This window comes from Microcaecilia unicolor, chromosome 3 (assembly GCF_901765095.1).
Source record: "Microcaecilia unicolor chromosome 3, aMicUni1.1, whole genome shotgun sequence".
Lineage (NCBI taxonomy): Eukaryota > Metazoa > Chordata > Amphibia > Gymnophiona > Siphonopidae > Microcaecilia > Microcaecilia unicolor.
The window spans coordinates 479,848,526-479,873,207 of NC_044033.1; the positions used below are offsets into that span (position 1 = coordinate 479,848,526).

The 24,682-nt window shown below is 44.2% G+C and overlaps 1 protein-coding gene across 1 annotated transcript in view; it reads left to right on the forward strand.

Moving 5' to 3' along the window:
• Positions 1–24,682, forward strand: part of LOC115467239 (CD109 antigen-like) — a 175,772-nt gene that overhangs the window by 705 nt on the left and 150,385 nt on the right. The window contains exons 2-3 of the mRNA XM_030199045.1: positions 17,305–17,465; positions 20,741–20,769. Coding sequence (XP_030054905.1) covers positions 17,305–17,465; positions 20,741–20,769 — 190 coding nt within the window. The remainder of the gene's footprint in view (positions 1–17,304; positions 17,466–20,740; positions 20,770–24,682) is intronic.

The following is a 24,682-nucleotide window of genomic DNA, read 5'->3' on the forward strand; positions in this document are numbered from 1 at the left end:
TGCCACTTGGTGTGCATCTGGACGCACGCCAAAAATGAAATTACCACAAGAGCCACGTGGTAGCCGGGCTGTAACTCCATTTTGGCGCACGTTGGGCGCGCATAGACACTTATGCAGCTTAGTGAGAGGGCCCCTAAGTTATTTAGGGGCATGATTATCAATGTGGGCTACTGTTAACACATGTTATTTTACCACAAACTTGTGCTATTTTAATACAATTTTATGCAGTGAGACCTAGTTACTAATAACTGGAGTTAACAGTAAAATAACATCTTAACAGCAACTCACATTGATAACTTTGCCCCTTTGTTACACATGATATTGAATTTGGCTCTATGTTGATTTACTTCTTTAAATATGCTTTTATTTTAATTAATATGCTACTGGTATATTTATTTTGTAATCTCTTATGGTTGTAATGTAAGGTGGAATAGTAAATTGAATAAATTTATTATATACTGTTTTCTCTTGTACAGAAGACAACACCAATTTCAGATGGAGTCTAACTCTTCTAGGCAGAATGGTAGATTAGCTTTTACAAATAGTGGATTGAGTACCTTATAAAAAATAACAAAATTATAACAAAAGATGTGTTTCCCAATGAAGAAAAACATGCTAGGCTTTACATTTTTGCCTTCTTGTGAGAGATGTTTTCAATATTTATGCCAACAAAATGTTCATTTAAGAAGGAATGGTCACAGTGCAGCTCACAGTGGTGTAGCCACAGGTGGGCCTGGGTGGGCTGGGCCCACCCACTTAGGGCTCAGGCCCATCCAACAGTAGCACATGGTAATGAAAATGCTGCTGTCCACAATACTGGCACCTTCGCATGCTCAGTTTTCAGCGCATGCCTGCTGCAGACTACCAAGGTGGAGACTGGAGAGAAGCATTTTCCCACCGAGATATTTTTTTGATGTGGGGGTGGGGGAGAGAACATTTGGTGTCTACCCACTTCTTGCCTAGGCCCACCCAAAATCTGCTGTCTGGCTATGCCCCTGGCAGCTCATATCAAATATATACTTTCAAATATTTAAAAACAATTTTTTGTTTGCTATTAGTACATTTTTCTTTCCTGCTTAATAATTCATACTTTTTGATCTGTCATAATTTTTGATAAACTAATCTTAACATATTCTGGGACTTGCCAACCTGATTTCCTTATTGATACAGATGTCTAAACAATAGAATGATTTGGGAATCGGAGGCATCAAGCTGAACTCCAGCTTGCATAATAGTGGCCCTTGAATCAGCTCTAAAGCGACTGACTGGCTCAGAAACAGGTTGAGTGGGAGGTGACAAAGGGTAGTGGTAAACGAAGTTCACTCTGAGGATAGGGGCGTTGGGAGTGGTGTGCCACAAGGAGTGGTCTTTGATTTGGCTCTTTTCAACACTTTTGTAAGTGATATTGCCAAAGGGTTGTCAGAAAACATTTGCCTCTCTGCAACAGGTTAGACATCCCGGAAGGTGTAGAGAACATCAGGAGGGATGTAGCAAAGATTGAGGAATGGTGTAGAGCAGGGCTCGACAAGCCCCAGATGCTAGGTTGGTTCTAATTTTGCACTCAGCACTGGGTGTCAGAAAAGAATATGGCTGATTGACATCCAGCTGCTCTCCTTTCCTTCTGCTTGTCTCTGTGGTGGGTCGGCTGAGGTGGGGAGACCTCAGAGCACTGGGTTTCTTTAGGAGAATGGAGCTGCTTGCTTGCTTGCCCCGGGGGAGGGGAGGTTGGATTTATTTTTATTTTATTTTTATTACATTTGTACCCCGCGCTTTCCCACTCATGGCAGGCTCAATGCGGCATACATATTGTATACAGGTACTTATTTGTACCTGGGGCAACTTGCTATAGAGGAGGGGGAGGATGTGAGAGCTGTGTGACTGTGACTGTGTTGCTGAGGAAGGGGAGGGAGTGAGAGCTGGGTGACTGTGTTACACTAGGGGAGGGGAGGAGGGAGTGAGAGTTTGATGCGTGTGTTGCCGAGAAGAAGAGGGAGTGAGAGTTGAATACCTGTGTTGCTGTAGTGGAGGGAAGAGGGAGTGAGAGCTAGGTGCCTCAGTTGCTGGGTGGTGGGGGGGGGGGGGATATACTGAGAGTTGGGTGCCTGTGTTGCTGAAGAGGAGGGAGAGGGATTGAGAGCTGGGTGCCTTTGTTCCTATAGGGGAGGAGGGAGAAATAGTGAGAGCTGGGTGCCTGTGTTGCTGAGGGGGAGGAACGAGGAGTGAGAGCTGGGTGCCTCAGTTGGCGGGGGAGGGGGAAGAGAATGAAAGTTGGGTGCCTGTGTTGCTACAAGGGAGGGGGAGGGGGAAGAGGAGTTCAGAGTGGCTACTGCTGGAGGCGAGGATGTGACAAGGCTACTGCTAGAGTGGCTGGGTAGATGCTGGAGAGTGGCTTTTGACTGTGGTTGCTGTTAATGGGTGGACTAGGGGTTAAAACTGCAGCTGCTGGGGTCAGGTGGGCAATGGAGAAAGGCTAAAGCTGCGGCTTCTGGGAGTAGATGGGTGAATGCACCACCGTACCCACCTAACTTTAGCATCTGTAGCTATTCCCTTATTGCCCCAGCAACCACAGCCTAAAGGCTCTCTCCGTTGTCAGGTATGCTGTAGGTGGGTAGGCAATGGGGAGAGCAATAGCCTCTTATCCACTTCTTTCCTTCCACTTTTCTCCTGGGGGAATTCTGCACAAAAAAATTTAAAATTCTGTGCACAATATTTTAAAAATTCTGCAAATTTCTGTACACTTTATTTGTAAATTTCTTGGGTCATTTGTGCAGATTTAAATAAAGACCTTGTTCAGGAAGACATCCATTGTGAGAGGACTTTTATTGGATCCACTGTTTGTTCGCTTGTGCAGATTTCCCCCATTTTAAGGTCTGGCTCCTGCCCCCAGGAATGAAATACCCCTCCCCCCACCACAACATTTTCTCTCCTCAGGTTCCACCTTCTCCATTTCTCTCTTAGCTTGTATCTCTTTCCCTTTTAAGTTCTATCCCTGGCTATCTCTGCCCCTTCTCCAAGATGAACACCTCCAATTTCTTTCCTCCTCCACCCCATTTTGTTCACCTGTTCTCTACCCTCTAGTAGCACTCTACCTTCTAGAGTTCATTCCTCCATTCCTTAGCCATCACTGTCCTCCCTATGCTCTCTCTCTAACTCTCAGCAAGAACCCTGTTCTGTCCACTCCCAAGGTATCTTCCCCCTTTCCCAGGCAAACACCCACCTTACTATTCTCTGCCCTAATCCCCATCCCCCCCACACACATATCCATCATTTTCCAGTCCCCCCACCCATGACACAGACACACCATCCACTTTTCTCGAGCCCCCCTTCCCCAGGCACAGACTACTCCATCTACCTTGCTGCAGTCCTCCCCCACTTCCATAGCACACAGAACCTCATCCACCTTGTTGCAACTACCCTCCCCCTCACAGCACACACAACTCCATCCACCTTGTTTCCAGGCACCCCTCCTCCTCCTGCATATACACCACTGCAGCACAAGGAGAAGCTACCCAGCTGCACATCAGACTGCTTCCTGTTCCTCTGCTGCCCCAGGTCTGACTGTTCTTTTGAGCTGTACAGTCCTCTGTACACTGCGTGGCTTAAAGGAATCTCCAGGGTTCAAGGTGGCAGAGAAGGCAGAAGCAGCCCATTGTGTGGTTGGGTAGCTCCTCCTCTTGTCATGCTGAAGTGGTGCATGTGCAGACAGGGAGGGAGGTTGACAGCCGGAAATGAAGTTTCTGTGCCACACTGCATTGCAACAGCAGACCGTACAGTCTGTGGAGGTGGTGAATTCTGGGCAAATTCTGCATTGCGCAGTAGCACAGAATTCTCCCAGGAGTACCATTTTACATGGAGGGGCATAATCGAAAGGGGCGCCCAAGTTTTCCTGAGGACATCCTCACTGGACATCTCGATGAAGGGGCTGGGAGACCCGTATTATCAAAACAAGATGGGCATCCATCTTTCGTTTCGATAATACGGTCGGGGACGCCCAAATCGGGAAACTTAGGTCGACCTTAGAGATGGTCGTCCCCGATTTTCGGCGTTAATGGAAACTGAGGATGCCCATCTTCGAAATTACCAAATCCAAGCCCTTTGGTTGTGGGAGGAGCCAGCATTCGTAGTGCACTGGTCCCCCTGACATGCCAAGACACCAACCGGGCACCCCAGGGGGCACTACAGTGTACTTCATAAATTGCTCCCAGGTGCATAGCTTCCTTACCTTGTGTGCTGAGCCCCCCCAAACCCCCCAAAAACCCACCACCCACAACTGTACACCACTACCATAGCCCATATGGGTGAAGGAGAGCACCTAGATGTGGGTACAGTGGGTTTGTGGTGGGTTTTAGAGGGCTCACATGTACTGCTATGGATTTACAGCCTGTCTCACTGACACAGACTACTCAATAATTACCATGGATTCTTTTAGATTCGTATTAGGTAAATGAGACCTTTATTAGAGGTTCTAAAATCTACAATGATTAAGATATTTATTACATGTGTATATGCAATGATTAAATCATCTAACTATAAGAAAGCTATAAGACAGATATATACATATTATACATACAACATCACTGGTCAGGAATTTCAAGCCCTTATCTCATCAGCTGGGAGGCCCGTTGCAGCGAAAGCCCGAAGTCTCCTTATGACCAGGAACAAGTCTTTTCTGCACAATGTGTCCACCCACAGATGAGCCTCAAAGCTCTGCTGCAACAAGACCCCCTTTTATTAAGCTAAAGCTTATTTTCAGAGCCAAGGAAAATTACAGAATGCTTGAGAATAGGTAAACAAGTCATACTGTGGGAATGTGGTCACATGTTTCCAAGTCCAGGTGGCCAGTCTGAACTTCGAAAACAAGCGCCATCCTCCTCTTCACATACCAAATTAATTAGAGCTGTGTCTTCTGCAATCCAACTTATTTTCACACAATCAAAGTTAAACAATCATTTTTAAACAGAATTACTTCTAATCAACAATACAGACCCTGAGTGCACTTGTTAGTCAAGGCAGATGAGGGTGGGAGGGGGCTAGTGACCACTGGGGTAGTAAAGGGAGATCATCCCCAATTCCCTCCGGTGGTCATATGGTCATTTAGGGTACATTTTTGTGGCTTGGTTGTAAGGAAAAAAAGGACCAGGTAAAGTCATCCAAGTGTTCGTCAGGGATGCCCTTCTTTTTTCCATTATGGGTCAAAGATGCCCATGTGTTAGGCATGCCCCAGTCCTGCCTTTGCTATGCCTCAGACACGCCCCCGTGAACTTTGGTCGTCCCCGTGACAGAAAGCAGTTGGGGATGCCCAAAATCGGCTTTCAATTATGCCGATTTGGCAACCCTGTGAGAAGGACGCCCATCTTGCGATTTGTGTTGAAAGATGGGCGTCCTTCTCTTTCGAAAATAAGCCTGATAGTAACACAGTAGATGATGGCAGATAAAGACCTGTATGGCCCATCCAGTCTGCCCAAACATATGCATACTTAATCTTGACCTGTCCTTGCCATTTCCAGATTGTAGAAGTCTGCCCAGCACAGGCTTAATTTTCAACTGCTGGACTTATGGCCAAAGCCTGCTCTATCCCAATCAAGTCTATCTACCCATAATTGAGATACAGACTGTAGAAGTCTGCCTGGCACTTGCCTTACTTCCCAACTACTGGGAAATAACTTGCTGTGCATCACCCTGAGCATATTATCAATGTAAGATTTATAAATGTGCATAAATACAAATTCCAGTCATTCCAAGTCTGGTTCCTAGAAATTTGGGCTAGCTTCTAGATCCTAAAAAACTTTGTTAAGTCTTGGTCTAGAGCACTGATGGCGAACCTTTCAGAGACCGAGTGCCCAAACAGCAACCCAAAATCTAATTATTTATCGCAAAGTGCCAACAGGGCAATTTAACCTGAATAACAGCAACGTGGGTTTTAAACTGGTTCTAGCCAGTTTAGAACGCAAGTAGTAAACCAGGGACATGCACTAAAGGGCATTTTCCTGTCACAGTAGCAGCCAATGAAAATGGTATGCAAATGAGCAAATTAGTATTAAAATACTAATCCGATACGATGCATTACCGTTTTCCGAGGAAGTCATTGTGGAAAACCTAATGGGAGGTCTGCACCTCCCATTAGGTTTTTCTCATTGGGGCTGCTGCCCTCCCGCCCGCACTCCAAGCACCAGGCCTCCCTCCCTCCCAGCACCAGGCCTCCCTCCCAGCATCAGGCCGGCCTCCCTCCCTCCCTCCCAGAACCAGGCCTCCCTCCCTCCCAGCACCAGGCATCCCTCCCAGCACCAGGCATTCCACCAGGCATCCGTCCCAGCACCAGGCATCCCACCCTCCGAGCACCAGGCAGGCCCTCCGAGCACCAGGCAGGCCGTCCGCCCTCCCTCCGAGCACAAGGCTGCCTGCCTGCCTGCCTGCCCGCCCTCCGAGCACAAGGCCGCCTGCCCGCCCTCCCTCCGAGCACCAGGGCCCCCCTCCGAAATTTAAAAGTCATACCTGGTCGGGGGTTAAGGCGGCGTCGGCAGTGGCAGTAAAAAGCGTGCTGGCTCGACGCGCTTTCAGCCTTCCCTTCTGTCTCTCAAGCTCTGGTCCTGCACTTGCGGAAACAGGAAATGAGGGCGGGACCAGAGCTTGAGAGACAGAAGGGAAGGCTGAAGGCACGCCGAGCCAGTTCTTTTCACTGCTGCTGCCGATGCCGCCTTAACCCCGAGCAGGTATGACTTTTATTCGGAGGGGGGCTGGAACTGGCTGAGGCGATGGCGCGTGTGCCAACAGAGAGGGCTCTGCGTGCCCTCTCTGGCACGCGTGCCATAGGTTCACCATCACTGGTCTAGAGTGTGGTATGTAAGACATAATGCTAAAATGGCAGGGCCATGCATTTGAGCTGCAAAAACCTAAACAGCAGTACAGTATAGGGCAGTGTTCTTCAATGCAAGGCCCATGAGCGGAGGGCAGCCTCTGTCGACGGTTTTTTTTTTTTGAATGGTGGATTTATTTTTATTTTAATTTTTTTAGTAGCAAGGCTCCACAAATCCCTCCTAGACGCTTCTCTAATCTCCCCAAACATCCTCCCAACAATCCACTGAAGCTCCAACCCCCCCCCCCCCCACATACACAGAAAGGCACAAAGGTCATTGTTTCTTCAAAATTTTCTCACCAAGTTTCCACTCAGATCATGAAAGTTTGGAAGGAGGTTGCCATGATTCCTCAATTACAAGGAAGCTACATCTGTTTAAAATTAAGAATCCTTATTTTTTCCTGGGCTTGCCTTATTTATTCACACTTTTTTTCTCATTTGAATGACCCAAATAGTTCAGTTCAAGAGTCTGATATAAAAATCATGAATTCTAGGACGAAGTTGAAAGCATTTCTGCGCAGTTTGTCCCTTTTGAAAAAGTGTTTGAAGTATGTTTATGTTTATTTCAAACTTGATATATCGCCTTTTCTTAACAGAAGGTCAAAGCGGTTTACAATATAAAATTCACATAATAGTAAAAGTATAAATGGAATGCCATTAAACATAGAAAAGAATACACCCAGACATAGTCATAGGAAAAGGGTAGAGAAAAGAGGGAAGGGGGAGAAAATGAAGGTTAGTGCAGGGTGTAGTGTGTAAATTCTCAACCACAGGATTGATATTTAATTGGAAACAGTCCCAAAGGCCTTCTTAAAGTAATAGGTTTTTAATTTTATCTTAAATTTGACCAGTGAGGATTACAATATAATATCTGAAGGCAGGCTATTCCAAAGACTGGGTGAAAACGAAAAAAAGCAGAATTTCTAGTGTATTCGTAGAAAGCTTGTTTGGGGGAGAGCAGTACCAGCCAATTAAAATCAATAGATCAAAATGTGCGAGCTGGAGTATAGGGAATAACCAAAGCAGCAATACAAGCAGCATCTGAATGAAGTGTCTTGTGGGTAAGAAGAACCTTGAACCAAATGCGATACAGGATACAGTTTAGCAAACAATGGGATTACCGAGTCATAGCGTGTAGCTTTGAAGAGCATGCGGATTGCTGCATTTTATAGGGTTTGAAGACAACATAGTTGGAACTGTGGGAGACCAGCATACATAGTATTGCAATAATCCAGACTTGATGTAATGAAAGTATGTATTAGATTATGCAGTGAGGGAAAATCTAGATATTGTCTAATGGAACATAAACTGCGTAATCAGAAGAATTCTTTCTTTACTACCTAGGAAATCTGTTTGTCAAAGTAGAGATTATAATCAATGATAATACCAAGCTTTCGGAAAGAGACTACAGGGTATATCAAAGAGAGTAAGCGGTGAAGTTGGCATATTCAATGATTGGTGAGAAGGGGGATGTGGGATAAATATCATCAGCATAAATGAAAAAAGGAATACTGTGAGCCTGCAAAATTGAACAGCAATGGGGAGAGTACTGATCCTTGAGGTACTCCACTACAGAGGGGCATCTCAGAGGATAGGCCCTTAGAAGTGGAAACAGATAAAACTCGATCAGCAAGGAATGTTCTAAACCAAACAAGTGTATGCTTTGATAAGCCGATGCACTGAAGACGAGAGATTAAAAGAGTGTGATCCACAAGATCCAAGCGGCTGACAGGTCAAGAGAGACAAGGAGGACAATGCTTATTTTTTCTAAAGTGGAATGTAAATAGCTAAGCAATGCGGTAAGAGTTGTGTCTGTGCTGTGGTTAGATCTAAATTCAATTTGCCTTGGTTGTAATATCCTAGCTTGTTCAACATGGACGAGGAGCTGATTGAAGACTATTTTTTTTAGTTATTTTTGAAACTGTACAAAGATTTGAGATCGGTCGATAATTCTTGGGGCCGGAAGGATCTGAACTGGGATTTTTGAGGACTGGCTTAAACACAGGATAACGCCTCTAATGATGACAACATAAAACTGAGCTTCATCTGAACAATGAGGAATGACTATAGATTAATGCTATACCCCCTCCCTTCCTTATTTCCCAGGGTTGGTGAATCATCTTTGGACACAGGTCATTGATAACAGGATCATTAAAAAGTTGAAGCCAGGTTTCTGTAATGACCACCAGGCCTGGTTGGACAATTATGCAAATTTCTCAAGGGAGAAAAGTTTCTGGTATGTAGAAAAGCTGAAGAAATTGTGCTAAATCACATCATGGATAAAACGGTGACTCCTGTGAAACCCCTGAAAATTTCATTTCAAAATTATTTTGATTTTTAAGAGCGTAATACCTGGATTCATAATCTTTTCCTCACTGACTAGGACAGTGCTGATGATGTTTATATGGCAAAGGATGATTTCAAGAACTTACAAAGCAAGGCAATGGTGAAAAAAGTTCCAGCAAGACACTGGTGTTTAATTATGGAGGGGACATCCTGTTCTCAGCAAGCAAACTGGGTAATCTTTAATTGAATTTGCTACAACTTTCCTGTGTGAAGTAGAGTTTTCATAATTATTGGCCATCAAAACCAGGGGTGTAGCCAGACACCCAATTTTGGGTGGGCCTGTACCCAAGATGGGCAGGCAGAAGAACCCCACCCCGTCCCACAGGTGATTTGGTTTCTCCTTCTCTCACCTGCAGGCCATATGGAGGCTTATTTTCAAAGCACTTAGCCTCCCAAAGTTCCATAGAAACATATGGAACTTAGCCTCCCAAAGTGCTTTGAAAATATGCCTGATGGTCTCCCAAACATCCCCCATCTCCCGCATACCTTTTAAATGGCAGATTTTCACCTGCAGCGAGCAGCAACTGATACATACTGCTTGCACTGGCCCCACAGCCTTCCCTCTGACGTATTCCTGCCTATGCGGAAACAGGAAGTTGCATCAGTGGGAAGGCTGTGGGCCTAACATTAGCAGGCAAAGATCTGCTATTTACAAGGTATGCAGGAGGGACAGTTGTTGAGAGTTTTCAGCTGGTGGGGCTTGGGAATCCCTGCCAGCCACATCATAGGAATGTTGCTACTAGGTGGGCCTGATCCCAAAGTGGGTGGGCCTGGGTCCACCCGGGTCCACTCTTGGCTACGCCACTGATCAAAACCAAGCCCTGAAACTTTTCGGATTAAGTAGATCGTTTGTAGGACTTCTATTCTTAGGTGTTTATAAATTGTAAATTTAGGTGTTTATTTTCTGGCTAATTTCAAGTTTTATAAGAGTGTTTTCCAGTGTTTATCCAGTAAATACATATTTTACATTCATTGCTCTGGGAGGTCCTAATTATATGTGTGTTGCTGTATCAACAATAGCCCCTCAGTTTCATATGCTATTGTTTTATTTATTTATAAATATTTATACCACCTCCCTGAACAAGGTTCATTCAAGATTGTTTTTTTTTTTTTTAATTTTTAATATTTATTCATTTATCCATTTTATTACAAGAAACATCTTGCTTAGGAAAGTATGCAAAAATAAGGCAGTTATATAACTACTAAGGAAAATTAAGAAAATATATATAAAAAAACAATATACATTTTCAAGGTAACCCATACTCAAGTCCATAAATTCGAAATCCAAGATTAGGAAGTCTAAGGGAGTATAACAAAAGGAAATATATGACTGATAGTGCAAACCTTGCTAAGTGGAGTTATCTTACAATTTAATGCTTATCCACTTTTACCGAGGCAATAAGTGCCGACACGTGAGCTGGTTCTGTGAAAACATATTTCTTCTCCCTAAGCCTTATTATGCACTTGCAGGGGTACCTTAAAAAAAAGGTTCCCCCCAAGTGCAAAACTTCAGGCCTAAGGAGCAAGAATTGTTTCCTCCGTCTTCTAGTCTCTTTAGAGACATCAGGAAATAATAATATTTTAAAGCCCAAAAAATGCTTATCTTTATTTCGGAAAAATAAACGAAAGATCCAATTCTTATCCGGTAATAATGCAACTGTCGCCACTAACGTGGCGGCAGTTGCTAATTCAGAGTCAGAAGTCTGAAGCAAAAGAGAGACATCAATCGGATTATCAAGTTGGTTCAAATCTTTACCAGGAATATAATATGCCATAGTTAATGGTGGTAAATTCGACTCAGGTATCATCAAAATTTCACGCATATAGCGTTTCAGCATCTCAAGGGGAGCAACATTCTGTAGTCTAGGAAAATTAACAAATCTCAGATTATAACTTTTAGTATAATTGTCAAAAATTTCAGTTTTCAGTCTGAGGTTTGTCAAATCTTTCGTCATAGTAGGTTGTATTGTTTCAATCTTCACAATTCTTTGATCCATTTTATCCACTTTATCATTTAACTCTTTAAGCTGCTCATCTTTTTTTTGTAAATCAATTTCCAAGGATTTTACTCTTGGCAATACTTCATTAGTCTGTTTTAGGAAGGTTTGTCCCAAATTAGAAACTAAGTCCCATAATGCATCTAATGTCACTTCTTTCGGTTTAGTTACTAACTCTTTAGGTAATTCAAACCTTTCAGAAAACCGCTCACAAGTCTCACCAAGTCCCTCAGGTCCTCCTCCCTCGATCCTCGGCGATTCCATGGGCAAACTGCCCTCCGTTTCAACCTGAGATGTAAATGAAGCTTCCAATCGGCGTTCCTCTGGGCCCCTACCACCTTCCGGAGTGGACCCCGTCGATTCAATAAGGAAAGAACTTGCGCCGATCGGCTGGGGAGGAGGGGTGGGCGCAGCGGGGCTCAAGGTGACTTCATAGCCAGGAGAAGCCGAAATCTCCAAATTGCCGGCGTTCCCTACTGGCTGCATTCCGCCTTCTGAAGTAGCTCCCTGTGGCCTCAAAAAACGATCGATCGGACCAGGTAAGGAGGAGGGTAACGGGGAAGCTCTGCTCGTTGTTCTCCCTCTTCGTTTAGGCATTTTAGTAGAGCACGGAAACGAAGCTCACAGCAACTTAGCTAGGTGCAGCCATCTTGGATTCCCATTCAAGATTGTTTTTATTGATTCTGTAAACTATCAAAGAATAGAATCAATAAGAATATACAAGAATCAGGAAATTATAAAACATCATCATCAAAAGATGAGAAACTTAAATCGATCTAATACCTTGCATAGATCCAGTACTAAATCTGTCTTAACTCGTGGGGGGGGGGGGGGGGATTATTCTAATTAAGGTGCCGAACTGTAGTGCGTGCCCTTTTCCTCCACTTTTTCTTTTTAAACACAGTAATCTAACACATTTCTCTCAGAAGACATCATGTTTCTATTAGGAATATAATGCATAAGTACATAAGTATTGCCATACTGGGACAGACCGAAGGTCCATCAAGCCTAGCATCCTATTTCCAACAGTGGCCAATCCAGGTCACAAGTACCTGGCAAGATCCAAAAAAAGTACAATACACTTTATGCTTCTTATTCTAGAAATAAACAGTGGATTTTCCCCAAGTTCATTTTATTTATTTATTTATTTGTAGCATTTGTATCCCACATTTCCCCACATATTTGTAGGCTCAATGTGGCTTACATTTTCCACAATGGTGATCACCAATTCCGGAAGAGAAATACATATTTAAGGTGAAGGAGACAGAGAGGATTAGGTATACAGTTACAGAAAGTGCATTTTCATAATCAGAAATAAAGGTGTTGGATTAACTTCAATCATGAATAGATTAACTTGGACAATCAGGAATATTAAACTTCAATCTTATTGATTAGTATGGACAATCGGGAAGTACAGAATTATGTTTAGTGAAGATTCGGTGTAAAATTTTGATTAACTGGTATTTATTTTATTTTATTTATTGCATTTGTATCCCACATTTTCCCACCTATTTGCAGGCTCAATGTGGCTTACAGAGTGTGGTTATGACATAGTCTACAGGATATCAGATACAGTTTGTAATGTGCAAAGATTAAATCAGATACAATTGATACTGTGCCAAAGTTAAGTAAGGGAAGAGAGAGGGGAGGTGATAGGCTGGGTGATATAGGCGGTGGATTTTAATAACTGGATGGGTTGGTAAGGTAGTTTTATAAAGTTAAGGGTTGTCTTTGTAGGCCTTGTTAAAAAGATGTGTCTTCAGAGATTTGTGAAAGTTGGTTATTTCTTCAATAGTTTTCAGGGCTATAGGTAATGCATTCCATAACTGTGTGCTCATGTAAGAGAAGGTGGAGGTCTGGAATGTCTATCCTCACTGTGAATAGGGTAAAGTTTGGTCAGTGCTTTGGCCACACAGCACAGAGAGTGCGGCAAAGTCCAATCCACAAGAATCATGTCTCTAAGGTCCTAATTCTTGGGACAACACCTAGACAGCTTCTCAATGCCCTTAACCAAGGGATTTACTGTTTTACTGCCAGCAGCTTGGGGGATTTCATCTTCCCCAAAACTAAGAACATAACTCAAGATAAATCATCTCTGTGAAAATTTCTCACAACTGAGGGGTCCTCCCCTGCCTCGGGATGAGTAATGTCCTCACCCCTCCAAATCCACTGCCCTGTCTAAAATAGATTTTTTTTTTTTTGCTGCAGAAGGAATTTGAGAGGTCAGGGACTTTTCTCCCTCTCAAAGAATCCCCTGATTTCTAGGCTCAAAACAAAGCTCACCCAAACTCTGTGGTGAAAACCATACTCCCTCCCCCCCCCCCCCCCCCACACATCTGATGGACCAGCTGAAGAAGGTGGTCTTGGAAGAATATTATCAGGCAATAATTGCAGAGGAGCCTCCGGGATATGACCCAAATCATTAATGGTGGTGGTTCCTGCCAAAATCAACCCTTCCACCAGAGAAGTATCTTCCTGAGAAAGCAGAGACAAAGAATCACCCCCAGCTTGCTGGCTAGAGAAGTGGACCGCTTAGGCTCACTGCAAAATTCACAAGGGCTTCCCAGGAGTTCCATCCCCCTTTTGCCATAAGCCTTGCAGAGCTCATGACAAGCGAGAGAAAAACCTTTCAGCACGACCTCGGCAAAGAGCCCGCCAAACACCAAGAGTGAATTTCAGTAGACTGCAATACAACCAAACAACCAGGTATCTGAGCTGTATAACTGTAAATAAGCTTCCAAATGAGGTGTACAGTCTTTTAATTCTAAAGTGCTACAGACTGCATATACAGTAGGATGGATTATTGTAGTATGCTTTGTTGAAAAGGTTGGTTTTCAATAATTTACGGAAATTATTTATGTCGTGTGTTGTTTTTATTGATTTAGGTAGTTCGTTCCATATTTGTGTACCTATATGGGAGAAACTAGAAGCATATGTTATATTTTAATAATGGTCTATGGACTTTTCCTTTAGGAAGCCATCCAACCCTTTTTTAAACACTGCTAAGCTAACTGCTTTTACTACATTCTCTGGCAACGAATTCCTGATCCTATTGCTTAAATGAAAGGCTTCCTCCCATGAGTTATCTTAAGCAGAACATCCAAAAGTTTAAATAAGTACCACTGTTTAATTGGTAGCGTGTGGACTTCGATCAACCACATATGAGCATTCTCCCACTGCTTACCTCCCAACAAAACTCTAGCTGTGGTATTTTGAATCATTTGTAATTGATGTGTACATTTTGATAATAAGCCTGAGTAACCACCAATAGAGCTTCTAGGTCTAGAAAGGGTTTTAGGTTGCTAATCATCTTCAGTTTAAAAAAGGCAAGTTTTCTAATATTTGCTAGTGTTCATGTCCTATACCTTCCTGACTATTCATAACTCCCAATGATCTGACCGAATCTACCCAGGAAGCATCAACGGAGAATTCCTAGTCATTGATCCTAATCCCAAGCAGATAGTTTTAGATGAATTTTGGACTAGACCAGTAGACTAACCAAAGCAGCAGCAAATGTCTTATTAAGCTGGCATCTATATTTTATAAAAGTTCTTTACTGGACTGAATTTTACTTTCTTCCTATAGTGGACCAGAATAACATTTAAAAAAAATAACTATCCTGAGTATTAATTTTTTTCTTCACTTTTTTCTAAAGTCTTATGAAAATATATAAGTGAGGTGGATGTCCATGGGTAATATTTGAGGAATGAGGGAGGTCTATAAGTATAAAAACATTAGGAACGTTTGGTCTAGAAAGAGTGATGGGTCAATAATCAAATTCTCTGGTTGATGTTTCATTTAAATGCAAGCTGCAGCATTTGAAGATGTTCCCAGATATTCAGTACGGATTGCTATCCAGTCAGTGGCACTTTATATCCAAGGAGAATAGGCAGCACGGGTAGTGATGATATTCAAACCAGTACCCAAATAACTATCTGGATAAAGTTATGACAGGCTTGGTATTTAATGTAAAAATCCATCATTGTTCACATTGTGCTAGAAGTCTTTTGCCATCTGTACCTCTTCGATCAGAGAGATGTGCTCTAGAACAATACATTCAAGGGTATCAAAATGGTGGTGTAATTTCAGGGGCATTGCATTTTTAAGAGCATTTCAATGTTCAGAATGACTCACCACTTTGCCCATGCACAAGAGATTACAAGGGCATTTAAAATGGAGATGTTTGCAGAATCACACATAAAGGAGAGGATACTTACATTTAAGCATGAGTTGCATGCATAAATGTACACAACATTGATGCACACATATACACATAAATGTCAATACTCTGACTAAGCACTCCTGCAATGGCACACCTAACTTACATAGCAGGTAAATGAAAAGAGGAGTATGTAGGGCAGAGCACTGTCAGTTACATGGGTAGCTTCTGCATTTAGGTGCCTCTCAATGGCTGGTGTAAATGCAGCTGCCTAAATGTGAGGCATTCTGATAGGTTATGCCAGCATTCCATGATAGAACCTAGACTCCCAGCTTCCATTACAGAACAGACTCCCACTGTGCAGCCTCAGGGAGCCTAAATGGAGGTTCCCAGTTGTAGAACTGCCTCCGTAATGGATGATTGTAATACATAACTTCTATTTTGTGGTTTGTTATGTGTCATTATAAAATAGGTGCCTTCTTGCCCTCTCAGTTTAGGTGACCTGTTATAAAACTACGGGCAATTCTATAAATAAGATGCTAACATATATACATAGTAACGTAGTAAGTGACAGCAGATAAAGACCTGAACTGTCCATCCAGTCTGCCCAATTGTCACATTCATTATCAATTCATGATTAAATCAACAATGAATGTGATGTAAAATACTTGCTCAAATATGCATGACTATGCATGTAAATGACTAGAATGTTGGCATATATGCACATGAATGCTGAAAATCTGCCTGCCCACTATTCTGTAAATACATGTATAGAATAGGTACCATATTGGTGCCCTCCAGCCCCATGAATATAATGCACTGTTATAGAATTGCCCACATAGGGGCCTTTTTACTAGGGTTACCATATGTCCGGATTTACCCGGACATGTCCTCTTTTTGAGGACATGTCCGGGCAACCGGGTGGGTTTTGCCAATCTGCTCGTTTGTCCAGAAATCCGGTCAAACAGGCAGATTGCTAGCCTCCCCTCCCCTTACTTACTACTGCCCTGGTGGTCTAGTGACCTCTTCCGCCTTCAGGGCAGGAAAGAGCCCCCTCTTTCCTGCCTGGAGCGTTGCCTGCATGCTTCCTTCCTGTTCCTGATCTCGACGCCGATTCAAAATAGCTGCCGAGAGTTGAAGTGAACTCGTGAGACTTCAACTCTTGGCGGCCATTTTAAATCGGCGCCGAGATCAGCAACAGGAAGGATGCATGCAGGGCAGCACTCCGGGCAGGAAAGAGGGGGCTCTTTCCTGCCCGGAAGAGGTCACTAGACTGCCAGGGCAGTAGTAAGGTAAGGGGAGGGGGGTGACGGGGAGCGGGAGTGACGGGGTGTGTGATGGGGGAGGGGAAAATGTGACATGGGCGGAGTGAGGGCAGGGCGGGGTGTGAAAGGGGGCATGGCGGTGTGTGGTGGGGGGCAGGGCATGTGTCCTTTTTGGGGGACAAAATATGGTAACCCAACCTTTTACTAAGATGCGGGAGGGCTAATGCAAAGGAAGCGCAAGCCAAATTGGTACTACTTCTGGGGTAGCACGTGCACCCAGTGGTAATTCTGATTTTGGTGTGTGCCAAATCCCGTGGTAGAAAATTTTCTACCGTGGGGGCATTCCCAGTGGTAACTGGCAGTGCACTCTCGTTGGCATATGCTGCATGGTTACCACATGCGTAGCGCGTGAGCCCTTACCGCTAAGTCAATGAATGGCGATGAGGGCTCAGGCCATAAATAGGCAAGTGCTAGTTTTAATATTAGTGCAGGCCCATTTCCCAGCCCATTAAAAATTTGCCTTTTTCCCAGCAACAGTAAAAAGTGGCCCAGTGTATGCCCACACTACCACAAGCCACTTTTTACCATGGCTTTGTAAAAGGACCCCATAGTGATTAGTACAGCTATGTTGGTTATGTGAAAGACCTAGAAATTAATAGATGATATCTATTTTGGATTTTTCAGATCCTCATATTACATTATAGCCCCAAGTCTTCTTCGCCCAGGCATAAATTCATCTCTTGCTATCCACTGGTTTGGTGCCAATCATTCAGAAATCAATGTGACAGCTACTGTTTTCAGTGGAATGAAATCCTTGGTACAAGCTCAAGGAACCTTCAGGAATGGTGAGTTACATTGCTATCATAAAATATAAGGTTGTGAAAAGGGTACACTGCTTCCCAGCAAGGTGGAGCCGCCCACCAACTGAACTTCTAGAGCTCACCACAATTGCAGACAGTGGCTAGGTCAAAAGCTTTTATTATCAGGCCAATAACAGCTGTCTCAAACTTCAGTACACAGGTTATCTCCAAACAAACAAGTTCCAACAAAAACAGGTTTCCCACCAATCAGGGTTTTTCCAGACCAAGGCAGGTTTTCAAAGTCAGGCTTTCTATAAATCAGGCTTCCAGTAAAGCAGGTAAATAAAGCAGGCTTCCAAATAAATCAGGCTTCCAGTGAAGCAAATTACTCTCACCTCTTAACACCACTTCCAAACCCTCAAGAGCTGGCCATCCCTGCCTTGGAACTCTCCCACTCCATAGAGGCTTCTCCTCCCTCCTGGGATTCCTCCCCTATCTGATCCACCCCCCTTCCATATAATCCATCCAAGCATCTTCTTCCCTGTCCATGGGCCCCTCTCTATTCCGGCTGGGCCTCATGGTATATTGATTGCATATCCAGGGGAACTGGGCTTCTTCCCTCCGCTTCCCCCTAGTGGGTGACGAAATTATAGGCTCAGCCTGGCTACCCCCCTGGCTCCCTCTGCTGGAGCTGGGAGTCCATTCCCTTGTCTCCAGATTACTCTCTGCCTCCCTCCTTGCAATGGCTTCTGGTACTTGTATTTCAGGGTCTAACTGCTTCATCCTAGCCACCCTGGCGGTAGCCTTGTCACAAGGTATAACATCCTGTTTGCACATGAGAATGCAGGTTCTGTTTGTGAGTCAGAAGGAAGTCAATAAGAGCAAGTTTCAAAAGTCTGCAGATAGATGCAGAGTCCATCGGAAGTTTTGCCCATATACTTTACTCATTCTCAAAGAAGTATTCTTGTACTTTTCCACTAAAAATTGCATGAGAAAAAGAACCAAAGAGATTTGTCTCTCCTTTTTTTTTTTTGTGGGTACTTTTTCCCTGCAAAACAATACATTTATTGTTTTCACCTCCCATTGACTTAACCTGATCTCTGAGATCACCTATTATTCCTGCCTGTAGAAGTATGTCCATTTTTAATCACTGCACATATTTTTACCCAGGGAAAAGGTTGGCAGTTTTCAGACAGCCAATTCAGCCGGATAAATGACTTTTGAAAATTGCCTTCCCTTTCTGGATTTTAGTGATCTTACTCCATTTAGAAAAGCTTTATTACACTTACCCTCAATTGCTTGAAGAACAATTTAGATTGTGAGCTCATTTGACCAAATAGCTCATGAACCTGAGTGCATCCAGTGAATCCTGCGTAAAGGTCTTATCGGCAAGTATGATTCTCACCTTAGCCAAGTACTGCATGGTAAAGTTGTATACAATAAGGTGAAGGTAATTGCTGTTGTTCAGTCACTTAAGCTAAATTGCAGTAAAAGCGGGCCTGTGCTAGCATCAGTGCGTGTTTTTGATGCGCGCTGAGGTCCCCTTTTACCGCAGTGGGTAAAAGGCGTATCTTTTTCTGAGAGCAAGAAATGGCCGTGCAGTAAGTGAACCACTTGCCGCATGGCCATTTCAGGGGGAAGCACTTAACGCCACCCATTCAGGTGGCAGTATAGGCTCCTGTGCTAACCTAGTGGTGGAAATGGCGTTTGCTGGGGGTAGGAACTACCTCCGGGCTCCTGCAGTAGCCCAGTGGTAGTTTGGGATTGGCACTCGGCAAGCCTGTTGCTGCATGCCATCCCTTTAATAAAAGGGCCCCTAAGAGTCTTGTGAGTGTTTACTTCTATGGTTGCTTCACTTTCCTTTTATAGCCGTAGATGGGGCGCTGACAGATGACCTCACTTCCTGGCTAAGGATATATAAGGAAGTGCTCTACACTCCTCTAGTGCTTCGCCAACAGGCTTCCAGAGTTGTCCTACTCCATTGTTTGTTGCTTGGTCAGTTCCTGCTTCCAGCTCTGCTTGTTCCTGTCTCCAACCTTGCTGTTCCACCTACTCCCTGGCCTTGACTCCGTCAGACCAGCCCCCAAGGGCTCTTTTCAGAGCCATTCTCTAGACCGCTCTGGTCTTGTTCATCCAGTCTGCTAGGCTCTGCCTAGTCCTACGCCTCAGGCAGTCCGAGTCAGGCCCTGCTTTCTCCAGCTTTCGGACTCTGCCAGGAAGTCCTGCCAGCAGTTGTCAACGAGGGCCTGCACAGTGTGTACGCCACACAGGTACAGTCAATCTCGTCACAGCCCAAGGGCTCACCTGCCCCAACTGTGACATCAGGCAATGACTCAGTTCTTCTTAGCTTAGTTTAAGATGTGGGCTGGGGCCTGCAACCATCCTTCCTGAAGGACCCTGACCTGATGAACATGTTGTGCTTTCATGGGCACCTCTTCTTGTTCCAGGCCCAGTTCCAAAGGGAGCTACGTCTCTACCATCTCCCATAGGTTATTTTTCTTTCACCGATTGTAGCAGACCAATGATATGAATACTACTATGCCTTGCCTCCCCTTATTTATCTGGTTTTCAACTCGATCTGTCAGTTCTTTGCAGTGTGTTTCTAGCTCCTGTGCCTTTCTGTCCAGTTCTGCTGCATGTTCTTGGCACAAGATTCTGTCTTTGGCCTGCTGCAGCTGAGCCACTTGAGATGCCAAGCTACCCTTAATGTCATCATTGCAGCATGAAGTTTAGATAGCTTTTCATCCAAAATATCAGACAGATTATTCATAATCTCCTTAATCACTGCATCTTGCAACATTACCACAAGGGGAGCCACATGTTCCACTGCTGGGCCATGGCATCATAGTGTGGCAATATCCAAATCTGGGAATACCCCCTCACTCCATGCTCTCTTAATAGTGTGTAAAATGCTGTAAGCCTCTAGGGCCGGCACAGCTCAATTTACTGAGCAGTTTTCAGTTATTTGGGGTTGGGAGAGGAGAGTAGATGCCAGGTTGATGCTACACATGACCTCTGATATGTACACTTTTATGTACACACATATATGCTATTATTCTAATCATTTATAGGCATAAATATGACCATATAATTTATAAAATTACCCCCCTTGCCCATTGTGCTGGGGCACAGCGAGACTGTTTTGCCCAACTGTATGTTTAATGGTGATTTTCAGCCACTATCCATATAGCTAAGCAGATTAAATTAGGACAGAAAATACCTACTGTACCTGAATGTAAGTAGCCTTGAGATACGAATGAGCAGGTAAGAGCTAAATCCATAGAAATAAATAAATAAGTAATGTGTTCTTATTTTTGCAGATACAATTGGAATTCTCACACTTCCAACAGTGAGTACAATTTGAAATTATTCTCCTTTATAATAATATCCCTGAAATGTGCTGTGCAGGATGTTAATTGGACTCTCTCTAATGGATGTCTTCTACTCTTTTCATATAACTGTACTACAAATCCCTTATTTATGCATATGATAAGGGATTTGTAGTACAGTTATAGGAGATGTGGAGAGGCATAATCGAACGCGAACGCCCATCTCCATGGGCGTCTGTCTCTGAGAACGGGTACATGAAGGGGTGGAACAGACCGTATTTTCAAAAAAAATGGGCGTCCATCTTTTTTTTCGATAATACGGTTTGTGCCGGGCAAATGTATCGGATTTGGGCGGATTTGAGCTGGGCGGTTTCGTTTTTCAGCGATAATGGAAACCGAAGGCGCCCAGCTCAAAAATGAACAAATCCAAGGCATTTGGTCGTGGGAGGGGCCAGGATTCATAGTGCTCTGGTCCCCCTCACATGCCAGGACACCAACAGGGCACCCTAGGGGGCACTTATAACAAGTAAAAAAAGAGTTAAATACCTTCCAAGTCCATAGCTCCCTTCCCTTGGGTGCTGAGCCCCCAAAATCCCCCCCAAAACCCACTGCCCACAACTCTACACCATTACCATAGCACTTATGTCTGAAGGGGGGGCACCTAGATGTGGGTACAGTGGGTTTTGGGGGCGGTTTGGAGCGCTCCCATTTACCACCACATGTGTAACAGGTAGGGGGGGGCATGGGCCTGGGCCCACCTGACTGAAGTCCACTGCACTCACTAACAACTGCTCCAGGGACCTGCATACTGCTGTGATGGAGCTGGGTATGGCATTTGAGGCTGGCATACAGGCTGGAAAAAAAAGTTGTTAAAGTTGTTTTTTTTTTTACGGGAGGGGGTTAGTGACCACTGGGGGAGTCAGGGGTGGTGATCCCCGATTCCCTCTGGTGGTCATCTGGTCATTTAGGGCACTTTTTTGGGACTTGTTCGTGAAAAAAAAGGGTCCAAAAAAAGTGACCCAAATTCGCGGTAAAAACGCCTTTCTTTTTTCGATTATCGGCTGAGGGCGCCCATCTCTCCTCGGCCAATAAACACGCCCCAGTCCCGCCTTCGCCACACCTCCGACATGCCCCCATCAACTTCGTTTGTTCCCGCGATGGAGTGCAGTTAAAGACACCGCTTTCGATTATACCAATTTGGGCGCCTTTGCGAGATGGGCGCCCATCTCCCGATTTGGGTCAAAATGCGGGCGCCCATCACTTACGAAAATAAGGCCGACAGTGATCCTAACAGGCGCTCAAACAGAGGAAGTAGGTGTTTCTACTCTTTTCATGCCATAGTACCCTATGGAAGGTGTAAGGGTTTCCCACTTAAAAGTTCTAACAGTTCAAGACCAATAGAGTAAACTAGTGTGGTAGAAAAGAGACCCATAAAACCTTAATGCAAGTTTATATCCCAATCCCATTTCTACCCCCTACCCTCTGATTCTCAGCAAATCACTTAGGGATGTATACACTAATTTAGCGGTGAACTCTATAAATGGAGACTAAAAGGTTGGGACTGAAAAAAATGCTTAAGCATCTCTATATATAAAAGGCACCTCCAACGTTCCAATGAAGGCTCAAGCCAGAAACTTGAGGCGCCAGAGATATCCGGTTTGGCTGGCCTTCAGTGTAGCTCCGCCCTCGCGTGAAAACGCCATGACGTCGAGGGCGGGCCGGGGAAGGCACAAGGCACGAGTTCAACAAAAACGCGAGCCACGCAGGGGCAGGAGTAAAGACATACGCCCGCCGTTCCGCCGCCCTCGAGGAAAACCTTGCTACCTCCCGTTTCACACGCTCCCCTTCGCATCAGGTACGCGGACGGCAGCTGAAACTCGCAACGAAGTGAGGGAGAGAGGGACAGGTGGGTGTGGAACTCGGAAGAGAGGGACGGAGGGGGGGTCTGGAACTCGGGAGGAAGGGAGGGAGGGTGGTGTGTGTGTGTGTGTGTGTGTGGGGAGGGGGGGGGGGTAATATCTTGCTAGTGCCCGCTTCATTTGTTTCTGAAACAGGCATTTCTTACTAGTTATTCTATAAGCTGCACCTAAAGTTAGGCATGAGGTTTTGCAGCCCAAATGCATGACCCTGCATTTTTTGCATTAAATCTAAGCTGCCAAATTCTAGACAATTTCTGTAGCTTTTCTAAGTCCTTCCTGATGTTATCCACACTATCAGTGGTGTCTGCCCTACTGCACATTTTGATATCATCCCACAAAGAAGCAAACCTTGCCAGACAGCTCTTCAGCAATATCGCTTACAAAATTATTAAAAAGAATTGGCCCAAGAGCTGAACCTTGCAGCACACCACTAGTAACTTCCCCTTCCTCAGAATGAGCTCCATTTACCACTACCTTCTGTTGCCTTTTACTCAACCAATTCCTAACCCAGTCAGCCAGAGCATTCAGTTTATTTATTAGTCGTCTATGCGGAACCATGTCATAGGCTTTGCTAAAATCTAAATACAAACATCCAGCGCTCTCCCTTGATCCAATTCTCTGGTCATCTGGTCAAATAAATTAATCAGATATGTCTGACAAGATCTGCTTTGGGCCCTGTAATCCATTAGATTCCAAAATCTTTACTATTCTGTTTTAAAAGCATTTTTATTTACTTATCAGCCTGTAGTTCCCAACCTCTTCCTTACATCCACTTTTGTGCAGAGGGACCATTAATAAACTGATAGACTGACCTTCACCCTTAACTGCCTCCCTCCCTCAGGGCATGTGGTTAACATATGTAGCAGGCTGTCAAAATATACTTTCCTGTGCAGCTTCAAGAAGAACATTCTGGGCTCCTGCTCTACATAAGTACATAAGTATTGTCATACTTGGACAGACCAAAGGTCCATCGAGCCCAGCATCCTATTTCCAACAGTGGCCAATCCAGGTCACAAACACCTGGCAAGATCCCGAAAAAGTACAACACATTTTATACTGCTTATCCCAGAAATAGCGGATTTCCCCCCCCCCCCCCCCCCGAGCCCAATTTAATAATGGTCTATGGACTTTTCCTTTAGGAAGCCGTCCAAACCTTTTTAAAACTCTGCTAAGCTAACTGCCGTCACAACATTCTCCGGCAACGAATTCCAGAGTTTAATTACACGTTGAGTGAAGAAAAATTTTCTCTAATTCGTTTTAAATTTACAACATTGTAGCTTCATCGCATGCCCCCTAGTCCTAGTATTTTTGGAAAGCATAAACAGACACTTCACATCTACCCGTTCAACTCCACTCATTATTTTATAGACCTCTATCATATCTCCCCTTAGCCGTCTTTTCTCCAAGCTGAAGAGCCCTAGCTGCTTTAGCCTTTCGTCATAGGGAAGTCGTCCCATCCCCGCTATCATTTTTGTCGCATTTCTCTGCACCTTTTCTAATTCCACTATATCTTTTTTTGAGATACGGTGACCAGAATTGAACACAATATTCGAGGTGCAGTCACACCATGGAGTGATACAAAGGCATTATAACATCCTCATTTTTGTTTTCCATTCCTTTCCTAATAATACCTAACATTCTATTTGCTTTCTTAGCTGCACCAGCACACTGAGCAGAAGGTGTCAACGTATCATCAACGACGACACCTAGATCCCTTTCTTGGTCTGTGACTCCTAATGTGGAACCTTGCATGACGTAGCTATAATTCGGATTCCTCTTTCACACATGCATCACTTTGCACTTGCTGACATTAAACATAATCTGCCATTTAGACGCCCAGTCTCCCAGTCTCGTAAGATCCTCTTGTAATTTTTCACAATCCTCCCGCAATTTAATGACTTTGAATAACTTTGTGTCATCAGCAAATTTAATTTCCTCAATAGTTACTCCCATCTCTAGGTCATTTATAAATATGTTAAAAAGCAGCGGTCCCAGCACAGACCCCTGGGGAATC